Raw genomic sequence first — 15,090 nt, 5'->3', positions numbered from 1 at the left:
ATGAGCTCTGAGGAGAGAGAGTGAAGAGTCGCTGAGGAGCAAAGTATCAACACAAGAGAACACAACATTACACACACACACGTTTACTATATAATGTCAAATTATATAATACACCATGACAAACAGAACTGGTTTCATAGACGATGTGACGACGTGCAGGAGTTGTCGGAGTCGTTGAAACACGCGACAGCAGCTCATTGTGCGTTTGTGGTCCTGTGGTTATAAACCGGTGAATCCGTCCGGACTCTGTCACCGGACAGTCGCACCTTTTAAATCTCTCTCCACAGAACGAAACAGCTGCTGACGAGTCGCTGCTCCGGGTTCGCAGGCGTTTGGATGTGAGGGCGACGCAGGCGGCGAGCACCACAAGGTGCTGATGCACGGGGGAGGGGGGGAGGGATATAGGATGGGGGGGGGGGGGGGGGGGGGGGGGCGTGAGAGAGACAGAGGGGAGGAGGAGGAGGGGGGATGGGGTGAAGAGAGGAGAGCTGTCCTCAGAATGACCCTCAGCAGCACCAGACAGCCTCCCCCGCCTCCCCCCCCTCTCACTCGCTCGCTCTTTGCTGCGTAATCGGCTGGAGAAAAAAAAAGATGACGAGCGCAGCCGGGACGTCTGCGCTCTGAAACATCCTCATGAAAAGGTTCGGGACCCAGACACGAGGTTTTATTCATTACATTTGTTTAGAGAATTACAGACGTGTTCGACGCAAATCCCTGAGTCGGCATGTTCACATATTAAATACCACAGATTCATGGATTAACTGCTTATGAGCATTTTCAACCTTCAATGAAATTTGAGAAAGTCATCAGCATCTTACTTCGTTTCTAACAAAGCAAAGTAAAAGATTAAACTGTTATAATGAGGCAATCGTTTCTATGCTGATGATGCTGAATGAAATGATGCAAATCAGCAGTGATTCGTGATTGAGTCACTTTGTTGAGACACAACTCAGGTAATGAAGCTCCTCTGAGGTCAGGTGAGGTCAGGTGAGGTGAGGTTCTGTGTGTGAGAACAAATGTCTGAGTCAGTGTCTCTGGACATGTTCTGGATCTTCTCCTGCAGCCTCCTGGTAACATGTGTGTAACATGTCCTCGTGAGTCCATGTGAGGACACAGCAGGACAATGTCCTGAAGCTTCCCAGTGAGCGAGTGGACGTGTTGATGAGGTTTCTAACACGTGACGGACGTGAAACTGGAAGAACACAAAGATCTCAGGATGAAGAAGAGGAGCCGTACACGTAGAAGACGAAGACGTCCACTTGGAAACACGAGGAGGTTCCAGATCTTCTGGTGCTGAGGGCCGACGCCGGTGTGGATGAGCTGTAAACAACAACACTGATCTTTCCACAGCAGAGTTTATACGTCATGTCCGGCCTCCTGCTGCTCTACAGGCTCCGCCCCTGCTGCTCTACAGGCTCCGCCTCCTGCTGCTCTACAGGCTCCGCCTCCTGCTGCTCTACAGGCTCCGCCCCTCGCCTGGATGTTCCCCACATGTTCCTGTTTGAAGGAGTCGGACCCGACAACCTGCTGCTGCTGCTTCACAAACACCAACTACACAACATGTCAGGACAACATCTTCCAGACTTCATGTCTGAAATGAGCTTCAGCTTCATGCAGCGTCTGCAGATCCACAGGTTGTGTTCATCTGTTAAATGAGCAGGAAAACGTAGAAACTACTGAAGAGGTTCTGAGGTCACTTGGTGGAAGAGAAGGATTCTGGTAAAAATGATATTTATGAGTCTGTGTGATTTGCTGCAGCTTGAGTGAATCCTTATGGAAGGATAAGAGTCATGTTCTAGTTCTAATGTGCGTTTGACTTTAACCTCTGATTCCAAAGAGATAAAAGACCTGAAATGGTTCAATAAACCTGTTGACACACACACACACACACACACACACACACACACACACACACACACACACACACACACACACACACACACACACACACACACACACACACACACACACACACACACACACACACACACACTTATCCTCACACGGCCTCTGTTCGGCCCGTTACACCACTTGTGTCGACTCAGATTTTCTCTTCCTCATCCTTCTCTCCTCCTCCCCCCCCCATCACCCCCTGTTTCTCCTCCCCTGTTTCTTCTCCTCCTCCCCCTGTTTCTGTTTCTCCTCCTCCTCCTCCTCCCCCTGTTTCTCCTCCTCCTCCTCCTCCCCCCCCCCCCAGCTGTGATTAGGGAGGAGAGCAGGTCCCACCCCTGGTTCAGACGGGTCTTGTGCAGGTTAACTATTCGGTGGCCGTCTCGCTCTTCCGTCTTATCCCTCCCTCCCTCCCTCCCTTCTCTCTCTCTGCTGAACAGGGGAAGTTCGATCCCCTGCGAGCCCGGCGGTCTGCTCGTGTTTCCACAGCGGCCCCTGCCAGACCATTTGTGGCATGTAACTGGTGTTTTTGAGGGAAACCCGACGCCACAAAATGGGGCAGAGCACAAGTGTTCAGACGAACATGAATCAACCTTTTCCCCCAAATTGTTCCACTGAAAAACGAAGGAAGAAAAGAGAAATATGCCATAAAGAGAGAAGGAGAAGGAGGCAGCAGGTCTGCAGCCAGTGAACTTCCAGGGAGTCTGGCTGGAGCCCAGATCTGTGAACATAACCCCGAGCAGCCATACATGATTTACAGTAGAGACAGGAGGGATGGTGTGTGAGCTCACACTGCCACCTGCTGGCGGACCCAGGTACAGCGCCTCACAGAGCCACAACATGGCTCCTGCTAACGTCCCCGAACCTCACGGACAAAACACAAACATATTCCACCACTAATCAAGAGACAACCAACCAGAGAGGCCGGGCTCAGAGGCGAGGAGAAGAATGCAAAGGCTGCGGTTCTTATCTGGTGGAGAACAGTGTGTTCCCTGGACTGGTTCGACTGGTTTCTATGGTGCTGCTGGTTTCTATGGCATTTCACCAGGCGCACTTGGCGCCGGCGCTGAATATCTTGAATGATTGAGGCGGGTCATCGAGGCTCAGTGTGGGAACAACGCGGCCGCTGCTGTTTACGAGTGAGAAGAAAGACGTAGATACGGAGGTTCAGAGAAAAGATGAAATGTTTTCACATGACGCAGCAGGAATCAGGTCGAACCCCCCCCCCCCCGAACATGGGTTCAATTCCCATGATCACATCAGTGCACGTGATGAATAACAACGTAACACAAGCGCCTGTTAAATCTTTCTCTGCACGAAGTTCTTCTTAAATCCTGAATCAGAGCAGCTGCTTCCACCTCGTGTGTTTTTAATCACATGAGGTAATGAAATGGAAGATACGTCATTTGTTTGTTGATAAATTATCACAATAAGAAACAGATGAAATGATTCTGGATCTGTTTGGAACGTCGTCACCATAGAAACCATAAATACAGACTGACAACATGATGGCTCCTTAAAAGTGAAGCCAAGGCATTTTGATCGCCCCCTGGTGGCAGGCTACCGTATAAATCATAAACCCTCCTCCTCCATGTTAGCAGATGGGACATGGACCAAACTAAAAAATCAAAGTAGACGTTAAATAAATGTTTGTAAAGATGTTTCTGTCGTTTCAGCTCGTTCTCATCTCACTGATGTTTGTTCAAGAGTTTCTGATCAGTTTGGTTTGAATCAGTTATTTGATGATATAACAAAAGGCTGAGACGTCATGATTGACAGCTGAGACTGACTCCTGATTGGTCAAGAGCGTGTATGGGCGGGACCGATCACCACAAGACAGCAGCGTTTGTACCTGAGATATTTTAGTTTGATTTCTGGATCGTGAAGCTACTTTAATACATCTTCCGGCCTCTAGAGGTGGAGACGCGTCGTCCATCTTCAGTCAGTGTGGTCGGCACAAACTCGCAAGAGAAGTGTTGTGATTTTGTGCAAAGTGGGCGTGGTTTGACGTGAGCAGATGTTCAAACTGCTGTTTCCGTGGTTACTGCCTTGATTCCAAAGGTTTTTGTCTCCATCAAATGATCCAAAACCTTATTCTCTAATAATATACGAAAATGACGTCACCCAGACAAACGTTTCTATTTGTCGAGGCTGTGACGTCGCAGGTCAAAGTTCACCACCTGCTCCTGAAGCCGTGCTACGCTCGGACAGGATGGAAGTGAACGGGAGGAGGAGGTTCACCGCGGCGACCTTCACGTACGTGTCAGCGGGTCCTGATCGTACAGATAGAAAAGATTAAAGTAAAAACAGCAGCTGAATCAAATCGGGTTTTTCACTTTTTATTTCTTTTGCTTGCAGACAAAAAAAAAAAAGATACTCATGAAATCCAGATATAATAAATAAATTATCTACTAACAACTGTTGTCTATTAAAGCAATTTAAAGAAAGGGCAGAAAGAATTAACTTTGCAAAATCACACAGCTCGTATAAAGATCCCGTGTGTCTGAAGAAACCTTGATAGAAACAAACTGAATCAAAGAGGTTTGTACAGTCCCCGCTCTGCCCGCTGATTGTTCTGTGACGTTTGCATATGCTAACAGGCTCCTGCATGGTTCAGTAAACAGGAAGAGCTGAGAAAAGCAAACTAAAAGCTCATTTCTTTTCATTTTCCCCCCCCACATGTATGAAAAAGTTAAAAAGTTCGGCACCGAGCCAAGTGCTTTTGTTTTCATGTCCCTAAAATATCGTCTGTGATTCTTGTGGAAAACCTGAAAGTTATTGTCGACTCGTTTCACCCGTATTGGAGCAAATAAATGCACCGATAACTATACGTCTCCTTTATTTCTCTTTAAAGTGATTCTCTTACTTTGGCGAGGACAAATAAACGCCATCTGAAAAGACATAATAATATCGCCTACTTGTATTTTCATGCATACAGTATATTTTTTAAACTGTCGTAAAGTGTAAATGTCACAATCTTACTGAGTTTTTGTAGCTTAACTCTCTGAGGTAAAGTTGCCTGTTTCCTGAAGTAGAGCAAACATGCCTTAGCTTTTTTCTCTTTATAAACTTTATTTCATTTTTGGACGAGGATACAAACAGTATTTGGGTTCAAATCCCTTTAAAGTCGATCAAGTGAAGAAATGAATCTGAGGTCCGAGCAGACGACTCGTGACGAGGAGGTGAACGTGAATCATTCACCGCCGAAGGATCCATGATTATATTTTATTCTGAAAATCTAAACACAGATTTAACATAGAGAAAAATCTTCATAAACATCATTTCTTTTGTGTTGATGAAGGTTTTAGTTTGTGATTTGAACTCATCGTCCACACGCTTCCACAGTGGGATCGTTTCAGTCCGAAACTCTGACGTTTAACGGTGGATTCTAGAAGTTTTCTGTTTTTATCTCTGGCTTCACTTGTGTTTCTGTGATTCACGAGGTTTGTGTTTGGAGGTAATTTGAATCGACATCCTTGAAACGGAATGGACCCAAACACCTGCCAACATGGAAATGATCACGCTTTTCAAAGAACTTAAACAGTCGCACAATGGAATCAGGTTCCATTAAATGTCGATCAGACTTGTAACAAATCACTTGAAAAAATATAAAAGAGTTAAAACGTGGAATTTATTCCAGCACTTTTTTTTTTAAATTTAAAACAAAGTTATTAACAGAATGGCACTAATTCAGACAGTTGTGGTTTTCAAAACCTTTTCTTTCAGAGGAGAAAGAAGTTTTCACCGTCGGGTTTTGGGGAGAAGACGTTCCCCTGAGAAAAGGTTTTTAATAACGACAGAACCACGCGAGGTCTCACCTCTGAAATGTTTTGGATTTTTTTTCCTTTATACAAAGTTTACCTTAAAACGCTTTTTTTTTTTAATAAGAAAAGTGACGTAAAGGCCAAAACAAAAGCCCCGTCATTCTCCCCAGAGTAAAAGGCTTGTGAGTTGTACAGGAGCAGAGCTGGAACTTACTCTCGTGGCGCCGCCGCTCGGGGAGAAGCGTCGTCTTTGACGTGGAGTTGGTCCCCACAGTTCATCAAAACAAACCAAGTCCTGACGTCCTTTAATTCCGCTCGTTGTCTCAGTGCCTCTCAGCTTCATCGGGACCCAAAGTTCAACTCGAAGGCACAACGCCGTCGGTTCAGTGTCACGTGATCTGTCTGAGCTTCCTGCGGCGTCTTTGGGTCCCGAGCCGCCAGCTGAGAAACACTGACATACCTGTATATCTCCGTCTGTGCCGGCTCCGCGGTTGGGGGAAGCAATGCTAATTCTGTGGAAAGACAAAGATAAAAGAACAGCGTGTTCATAATGTTCCAGCTGCTGCATTTTTAATTGTCACTTTGGTTTGAGGATAATTCTTGAAGAAAATGAACAAGAATATTATGATGAAGATGAATTAAGTCACTGACGACGAGCAGTTATTTATAAAGTTGTCGCCACTGAACGTTTCAGGTGAACCTGCTGCATCAACAGGACAAAGACATCGGAGGATTTTATCTTTGTATTTTCATCTTCATAATATTTCTATTTTCTAATTTTAAGGTTTTATTCTTGATTTAATGACTTTACTTCAGGTTAATAAGCAACACTATCTTTTAGTGAGCAAACAGCGCCCTCTGCAGCCACACCTGGGGATTCATTCTGAACCAAATAGAGAGGGAACGTTTGTTCATATGATCAAATTATCTCCAGAGACGAGGTTATGTTTTCATCAGCGTCAGTTTTTTCTGTCTGTAACAAATCCACCAAACTCTGTTCAGGATTCTTCATGTTTCAAAGTTTCCTGCTGAATATTGGAGATAAACTCTGGTTTTTAATAACTTCAGAGTGTTTTTAACTGATCTCAGTTCAGCTTCACTCTTCACCTGGAGCTGGTTGTGACAGTTGAAGCTGACTCTCAGTCAGTTCTTCTCACAGGAGATGGAACCCACTCAGCAGAGTCACAGAGAACAGACGCTCAGGGAGTCAAGGAGGAAACATATATATATAAAATATTTTCAATCTTACTAAAGAGAGAAACTCAAACCCTCACATATCGAGAAGCTTCCAGCTTCCTCAGTGACTGGAATCATTAATTAGACAACTTGACACCAGGACAGAGTTTAGATAATGTTCAGATTTGACTAAGTTAAACGATTAACTGAATATGTGTCAGCAGAGCTGCAGCTAACGACTGTTGCTGGTTCTGTCTGCTGCTCTTTTCATTCAGAGGAACTGCTGCAGCCTGTGACATCACGTCTGGGCTGAATTCAAACCTCAATATGAACGATGCTGCCTGGAGCATCTTTGGTCTAATTGGGTTCAACTGAATAAATGATATAAATTGATAATAAAAGTATTGGTCAGTTGGTCATTTACGAGTCCTACTTTACCTGCAGGCTCATGTCTGCTCCTCTGCCTGAGGCTGTGATTGGCTGACTTCTCCAGCTTCCTCCTGGATCTCCTCCTCCAACTCCGCCTCTTCCTCCTCTTCTTCCTCCTTGCATTCGTCATCTGAAGCCTCCTCTCCTTGTTCTTTCACCTCCATCTCTTCCTCGCTGCATCCGTGCTCTTCTGCTGCTGCTGCCGCCGCCGCCGCCGCCGCCGCCTCCTCCTCCTCCTCCTCCTCCTCCCCTTCCCCTTCCTCGTCCTCCTCCTCCTCCTCCTCATCCTCCCCCTCAGCCTCCTCTCCTTCAGCGTCCTCTCCCTCAGCCTCCTCGTCACTGAACGGCTCCTTGCCCTCCTCCACCCGCCTGGCGGTGGAGGAGAACCAGTCCCTCACGTGCTCGTAGCTCATGCTGGACTTGGTCACCAGGTCGTCCAGGTCCTTCTCACTCAGGGCTCGGTGTTTAAGGAAGTAGTCCTTCAGAAACGCTTTGCCGGACTTCACCTGCAGAGGGAGGAAGAGAGGAACCAGAGAAGCCTGTAAACATGTTTTTATCTGAGGTAAACTTCAGACGACTGATATTAACTCAGATATATCACATATATCTCTGATTTCATACAGGGTTGTGTTTACAAGTCACTAGATTTGTTGGGACTGCATTGTATTTTAATATCAGACAAATGTATCTCAGCCTAAGCCCAAAATAAAAATGAATTATGTCTTGAAAAGCTCTAAAAGCTTCTGAACCACAGCCCGTGATAGATTTAGTTAACAAGCTGCTGGTGAAGGTTCAATCTGCTGAACCTTCACCAGCAGCTTCAGGTTAATGTGTGCACAGACCTTGATGGCGGTGGCGCCCCCCTGTGGGGAAGGTTTGCAGGGATAAGGCCGGCGCGTCCTCCTGGACCAACCTCGGTAACGCTTCCTCGGCTTCTTCTTGGCGCCACCGTTCAGCGCCTCGTCCTCCTGTTCATAAAAGAAACACCACGACTGTTGTTGGAACCAAAATCACATGTTGCATAAAAACATGTTTGACAGTAACTACGTCGTTCTGACACGTGGTTAAACAAACCTTGCCGCTCTGGTAGAGGTAGTACCACTTCAGGTTGCTGTTCTTGCAGGCGTAGCGTGTGTCTCCGAACCAGTTGACGATGTACGACCTCGGCAGGCGGCTGTCCTCCGTCATCTGGTCGTACTCCTCGGCTGTCGGCCACTGCGTGCGGACAAACGCTTTCTTCAGGATGTGGAGCTGCTCCGGCGTCTTCTTCACCAACTTCCTGCCACCAGGAGGAGTCGTGTGCCTCTCCTGAGCCGAGGCCGGTTTAACCTTCTCTCCTTCTCCATCGCTGTCGACATCTTTGGCCGCTGGCGGCATTTTCCGCCTCTCGGTGAACCAGGCGTCTACCTCGCGCCTCGTCAGCTTCGTCTCTGCTCGCAGCCGGCTCAGCTCCTCGTCCGAGGGTGTGTCTAATTTCTGGAAGCTGGCCTCCAGGATGAGCAACTGCTCCGGCGTCTTTTCCTTGAACTTCTGTGGCGTGAAGTCAGGGAAGGCGTGGCGGAATTTGACCCTGGGGGCGCTGGATGGACAGGACGACCCCGGTGCGTTGGCAGAGGTCGGGGAGGAGTCGCTGGCGTCGTCGCTGGAGTCAATAACAATGGTGGTGGTGGCGTGGTCGCTGTAGCTGCTGTCGTTCAGACTCCCGCTGCTGGTCCTTCCTGCTCTGCCTCCCCCTGCTGACGCCGCTCTGCTGGGAACCGCCTCACTCAGCAGGACGCCGTGGTGATCCTTCGAGTTCCTCTGGTTATAACGCGTGTCGCTGAACCACTTCTTTATTGCTCGTTTGGAGAGTTTAGTGACCTGCATGAGCCGAGATATCTCCACCTCCGTGGCGAACTGCCTCCTGCCGTAGCTGGCCTTCAGCTCTGCCAGCTGCTCCTTCGACTTCTTCGGTTTCGTCCCTGCTGCGTCCAAACTGAGCGGCACGCTGGCCGAAGACACAGACATCTCCGTCTTTGATTCCGACGTCGATGGTTCGGCAGCTTTTGGCTGGTTGCCGGGGACACCCGCGACCGTCAGGGTGATTGGGGAGGCGACGGGCAAGGTGCTGCCGTTACCGGCCACCTGAGTGAGGACGAGGCCCGGCTGTCCGACAATCTGACACGTCTGGAAGATGGACTGCAGGCCGTTGGTGGCCGCAGCGATGTTGGCGGGGATGACGGTGATGGTCTGAGGGACGTTCTGCACCGTGCCGTTGAACTTCTTCCTCCTCGCCTCCTCCACCTGCAGAGAGCAAGACTGATCTGTTAAGGATTTTCACGGGGACGTGCTGACCTGATCAAAGCAGTTTCACTACGACACGTTGAGGCCGCATCTTAATGTCAGGTGTGAACAGACGAACTTTGAATTATTTATTTCTGTATCATATCTGTCATTACTTAATAATAATGATAATAGTGATATCATTAATGCAGCCTGCACTATTCCAATCTGCTAAAACAATGGAAGGATTAATATGATGCATTTACATTTTACAGTTGAAACTTTGTGACTTTCCTGCTCATTAGAAAAGCATCATTTGAGGGACAAATGTGAAAAGTGCACACGTGATGTCTTGTGTCTCGTAAAGCACCGACCTCCTCCGGCGTCCAGCTGACTCCGTGTTTGAGCCTCTGAGCAGAAAACCAGACCTTGATCTGCTCCTCACTGAACTTGGTCTGAGACGACAGGCCCATGATCTCAGAGACGGAGGGGTACGGAAACCTGCGACGCAAAATAAGAGTCCGACTAAATTTAGAGATTAAATAAAGAGAGGACAGGTTTTTAACATGCAGTGTAAACACAGTGAGAGTAAACCTGGAAACACCAGAGAGGCTTTTACAAACTAAACATCTCTGCAGCCCGTGTTTCATTCTGTTCGTTTGCAGCTGTTTGCAGATCTGAGCCGAAATGATTTACTCCCTAATATCTAATATCCACATCAGTCGGGTCATAGTTTTTATAGATTAACGTTTGTCTGGAAAAGTCTGGAAAGCTCGTGACTTTGGTAGAATAAGATTAAGTTGTAGTTTTTAAATATTTGACTGTTTAAATAAGACGGTTACCGGTTGTAGGCGCTGACCAGCAGGACGTTGTTGTCCATGGCCGTGTTGTATGTGGGGATGCTGCTGATGGGGATGAGGAGCTGAGTCTGGGTCTGAGCGCTGTGCTGCTGCTGCAGCGCCGACAGAACCTGAGCCAGCGTCCCCGGGGGCAGCACGGTGCCGCCACCGGCAGAGCTGCCTTTAATGTGCAGCACGTTGGAGCTGTTGACCACAATGCTCTGCGGGATGGCCTGGAGCTGCAGCGGCGTGGAGATGGGGATGAGGCAAGGGGTCACGGCGGCAGGGGTCATCGGGGCGGGAGACAGAGTGGGCGGCTCCTTGTTCTCCTCGTCCTCTTCGTCACTTTCCACTTTGATGATGTCGTCCATGGCCATTTTGTGCGTAGCAGTGAACTTCTTGGGCTCCAGTCTGCTCTTGATTCTCATGATGGGCGTCTTGCTGAGGGCGATGCCCTTGTGGGACGTCTCCTCCGCCTCGTCGTCTTCCACTTTGACGAAGCTGCCGTCAAAGGTGAGGTCGTTGACCGTCTGCTGGAAGATGGTCTCGTTGTTCCTCTTCACCATCGTCCGTGTGAAGTTGTCCTCACCTGGGTGCAGACGAGCATTGTGGGCCAGCAGCGTGTCGTAACTAGAGGGAGAGAATTATGGGTAAATATGTTTTGACATAAATAAAGAAAAGACAAACCCACAGACAGACTTAAACCTCTCTTCACACGATTACATTTAAAAGGGTTTGATAACAACATCTCACTGAATTAATTATATTCATATATACTAGACGATATATCAGTATCAACATTTTGACAATGTTTTACACTAAGATCGATATCAGCCCCAAAAATCCATATCAGTCGGGCTCTGATCAAAACAACTTCCAGAATCCAAACATATTTAACCCACAATGTTTTGACTCAAAGAGTGAAAATGATTTCAAGTGATTTATAAAAACGTTAAAACGACAGGTTGGATTCACAGAGTTTAGTTTTAGTCTTGACAGAAGAGCGGTGTTAGGAGAGGCCACCTCTTGGTGTGGTAGTCGCACTCCATGCAGACGTAGGAGGTGTTGAGGACGACGTCAGGATGCTCCGTGTCCACGTGCATGGTGAACAGGTTCAGCTCGGACGTCTGGAAGCTGCAGTATTTACACTCGTATCCTCCCTCGGCCATGTTCAGGTCCAGGTAGTGGTCTGACACCTGTCGGACGTCGGCCTCGCCCCCTTGCTCGGCCGACAGGTCGCAAACCTCCGCAGAGATGGTCCCCACGCCATTACTGTCCTCTGCTTCCCCTTCTGTCTCGTCCGTGACTTCCTCCATCTCCTGGTCTGAGTCGACGGTTTCTCTGGGAGGAACCATGCAGGGGGTGGTGGATTTCCTCCTGCTCGCCATCCTGCGGTTAAGAGAGTGCTGCGTCTGTCTGTCTGCGCTCTCACTTGACGTCGTCCTGTGGTGGCTCCATACAGAAGGAGGTCGTCGGTCGAAATGATTCTTCTGCTTTTCTTATTTCCTGAAGACGAAAAAGTGAAAGTTTAACTCAACAGTGAGAGAAACAGAGGGAACTATTTCTGAGAGGACGCTTGTGATTTGTTAGAGCCTCCGACTGTAAATGTCACAAAACTCATTTATAAAAGAAAAAGAGACAGAAAACGACCAAGCCCTCATCTGCCAGTGCAGAGGAGGGTCCGGGGACCTCGTCCTGCCGGTGCCCGGGGGCCTCGTCCTGCCGGTGCCCGGGGGCCTCGTCCTGCCGGTGCCCGGGGGCCACGCTTCGAACCAGGACCGAGACCAACTCACTTATCTCATGATAAAGAAAGAAGATTTAAATATGAGCTGACGACACTTTATCTGCTGCTGGTTGGTAAACATGAATGAAACCCTGCAACCACGCGCACGCGCAGACACAGACACGCACACAGATAAACACGCACACAGATAAACACACACACACACACACACAGACAGACACACGCACAGACGCACAGATATAAAGAGAAAGTGGACGGCAGCTAGCTAACATTAGCTAACTGGATGTCTAACGGGTTAGTTCTCCGGAGGACGCGGGTGTGAGGCGGGTGTGAGGCGGGTCTGACGCCGCCTCTGACCCTCCGCAGACCCGCAGACCCTCCCCCGGCGGCCCGGTGTGTTTACCTGGAGAATCGGCTCCGGTTCGACATGTTGCTTGGACCCGTTAGCAGGTTAGCATGTTAGCATCGCCGCTTCGCTCTGTTGATGCGCAGTCTTCCGTCTTTTTTACCCAAATACACCGAGGAGCCCATCGGCTTCAGCCGCACGCTGAGCCGCTCTCACGGCCGGGAACGCGCCCGACTACCGCCCGTTAGCTCCGCTGCCCGCGAGCGTCTCCACGACCCGCATCGCTCGCTCCGTCGCGTCGTTAGTAAAAGAGACAGTTTAATAAAAAAGGCTCCGATTCTTCCACCGACCTGACGGCGGCCATCTTTATTCTTCTGCTACAAGAGAGCGACTACCGGTCGGAGCATTTCAAACTAAAAGCCTCAATATTTTAAATATGGGGGAAAAGCTAAAACATCCATAATAATAATGCCGATCATGATAATAATAAAAAGTAAAACCAAAGAAATAATAATAACCATAACAATATATTGTTTCCTTATTTACAATAATATAAAAAAATAAAACACAGGAAACATCAAACTAAAGAAAATTTGCTTAACAATTGAAACAAAGACATTTTGCTATTTTCATTCTATATTTATCATGAAATGTTAATTTTAATTTTCTGATATTAAAATGTATATTTTGTGATTTGGAGCCAGTAACTCAGTTTATTTATGATCTCAGTCTCAAACATGTTTTACTTGTTCATTATCTTTATTTTTACCGCTTCTCTTTTTTTAAATAGATTTAAATTTATTTATCTTTTACCAGTTTTGACTCGGACTGCTTTTCTAAATGAGGCCGGTTTTTAAAATTACCATCAGCATGGTTTAAATGCGCAACTATTCCAAGACTTTTATTTTGAAGGTATCCCTGTAAAGCGAAAACATTAGTTCCTGTACTTACGTCAGCTTGACACGTTTATTTGTTTTTTTCTTACGTCAGCGTCACAGCAAAGGTTTCGCGTGCGTCATTACGTCATAGACAGACGACGGGAGTGTGTTCTGTCCTAAAGTACATGTACACTGTGTACTGAGACATTAAAGTACATGTACACTGTACTGAGACATTAAAGTACATGTACACTGTACTGAGACAGTGAAGAACATGTACACTGTACTGAGACAGTGAAGAACATGTACACTGTGTACTGAGACATTAAAGTACATGTACACTGTACTGAGACAGTGAAGTACATGTACACTGTACTGACAGTAAAGTACATGTACACTGTGTACTGAGACAGTGAAGTACATGTACACTGTACTGAGACAGTAAAGTACATGTACACTGTACTGAGACAGTGAAGTACATGTACACTGTGTACTGAGACATTAAAGTACATGTACACTGTACTGAGACAGTGAAGTACATGTACACTGTACTGACAGTAAAGTACATGTACACTGTGTACTGAGACAGTGAAGTACATGTACACTGTACTGAGACAGTAAAGTACATGTACACTGTACTGAGACAGTGAAGTACATGTACACTGTGTACTGAGACATTAAGTACATGTACACTGTACTGAGACAGTGAAGTACATGTACACTGTACTGACAGTAAAGTACATGTACACTGTGTACTGAGACAGTGAAGTACATGTACACTGTACTGAGACAGTAAAGTACATGTACACTGTACTGAGACAGTGAAGTACATGTACACTGTGTACTGAGACATTAAAGTACATGTACACTGTACTGAGACAGTGAAGTACATGTACACTGTACTGACAGTAAAGTACATGTACACTGTGTACTGAGACAGTGAAGTACATGTACACTGTACTGACAGTAAAGTACATGTACACTGTGTACTAAGACAGTGAAGTACATGTACACTGTGTACTGAGACAGTGAAGTACATGTACACTGTACTGACAGTAAAGTACATGTACACTGTGTACTAAGACTGTGAAGTACATGTACACTGTACTGACAGTAAAGTACATGTACACCGTGTACTGACACAGTGAAGTACATGTACACTGTACTGACAGTAAAGTACATGTACACCGTGTACTGAGACATTAAAGTACATGTACACCGTGTACTGAGACATTAAAGTACATGTACACCGTGTACTGAGACATTAAAGTACATGTACACCATGTACTAAGACAGTGAAGTACATGTACACCGTGTACTTTGACAGTAAAGTACATGTACACCGTGTACTGAGACAGTGAAGTACATGTACACTGAGACACTGTATATATATATATATATATACACACACACACACATGTATTTAGCTAGTTACATTTTAAATAAATAGTAATCACATTAGTTACATCTTTAAAGACAATATAGCACTCGACACGTAGATTTCACAAGAACAAACACACAATTCAGAAATGATTCAATCAGACTAACACACTTTAATTATTTGATTTTAACAAAAAGACACAATCACAAAGAGAAAACTTGAGAAACTGTGTCTTAAGTTAACATCAATAACATTGGCATTGATCAACAGTGATATATTGGAGACTTAAAGTCAAGCAAACTTTTAAAATAGAAAATACAAATATCAAATACATGTCCCGTGATTCGTACATTATCACTGAGCAGATAAATGTAACCCCTA

The 15,090-nt window shown here is 46.5% G+C and overlaps 1 protein-coding gene across 2 annotated transcripts; it reads right to left on the bottom strand.

The window, feature by feature from the left end:
* Positions 1-5,724: 5,724 nt before the first annotated feature.
* LOC117770838 (zinc fingers and homeoboxes protein 1-like) lies at positions 5,725-12,834 on the bottom strand. 2 transcript variants are annotated; one of them, XM_034600599.1, is made up of 8 exons: positions 12,508-12,834; positions 11,384-11,866; positions 10,364-10,990; positions 9,896-10,022; positions 8,334-9,542; positions 8,102-8,227; positions 7,269-7,765; positions 5,725-6,166 (listed from the first exon to the last, which is right to left on the bottom strand). In XM_034600599.1, the coding sequence occupies exons 2-7, from the start codon at positions 11,746-11,748 to the stop codon at positions 7,277-7,279; spliced, it is 2,943 nt and encodes a 980-aa protein (XP_034456490.1). In that variant the 5' UTR covers positions 11,749-11,866; positions 12,508-12,834; the 3' UTR covers positions 5,725-6,166; positions 7,269-7,276. The 2 variants fall into 2 exon arrangements, 1 of the variants encoding a protein (XP_034456490.1); XR_004615449.1 differs by lacking the exon at positions 5,725-6,166 and adding an exon at positions 6,811-6,923 and having other exon boundaries at positions 7,180-7,765.
* Positions 12,835-15,090: the final 2,256 nt, after the last annotated feature.

The sequence above is a fragment of the Hippoglossus hippoglossus genome, chromosome 11, assembly GCF_009819705.1.
Source record: "Hippoglossus hippoglossus isolate fHipHip1 chromosome 11, fHipHip1.pri, whole genome shotgun sequence".
Taxonomy (NCBI): domain Eukaryota; kingdom Metazoa; phylum Chordata; class Actinopteri; order Pleuronectiformes; family Pleuronectidae; genus Hippoglossus; species Hippoglossus hippoglossus.
This window is presented reverse-complemented; position numbering and strand designations above follow the sequence as displayed.

Bases quoted from the DNA above. Each gene is read 5' to 3' on its own strand.
- LOC117770838 (XM_034600599.1), bottom strand. From the start codon at position 11,748: ATGGCGAGCAGGAGGAAATCCACCACCCCCTGCATGGTTCCTCCCAGA. The intron at 10,991-11,383 runs GTGGCCTCTCCT...CTCTCCCTCTAG, and splicing joins TGCGACTACCACACCAAGAG to TTACGACACGCTGCTGGCCC. The intron at 9,543-9,895 runs GTCGGTGCTTTA...TGCTCTCTGCAG, and splicing joins TCAGCTGGACGCCGGAGGAG to GTGGAGGAGGCGAGGAGGAA.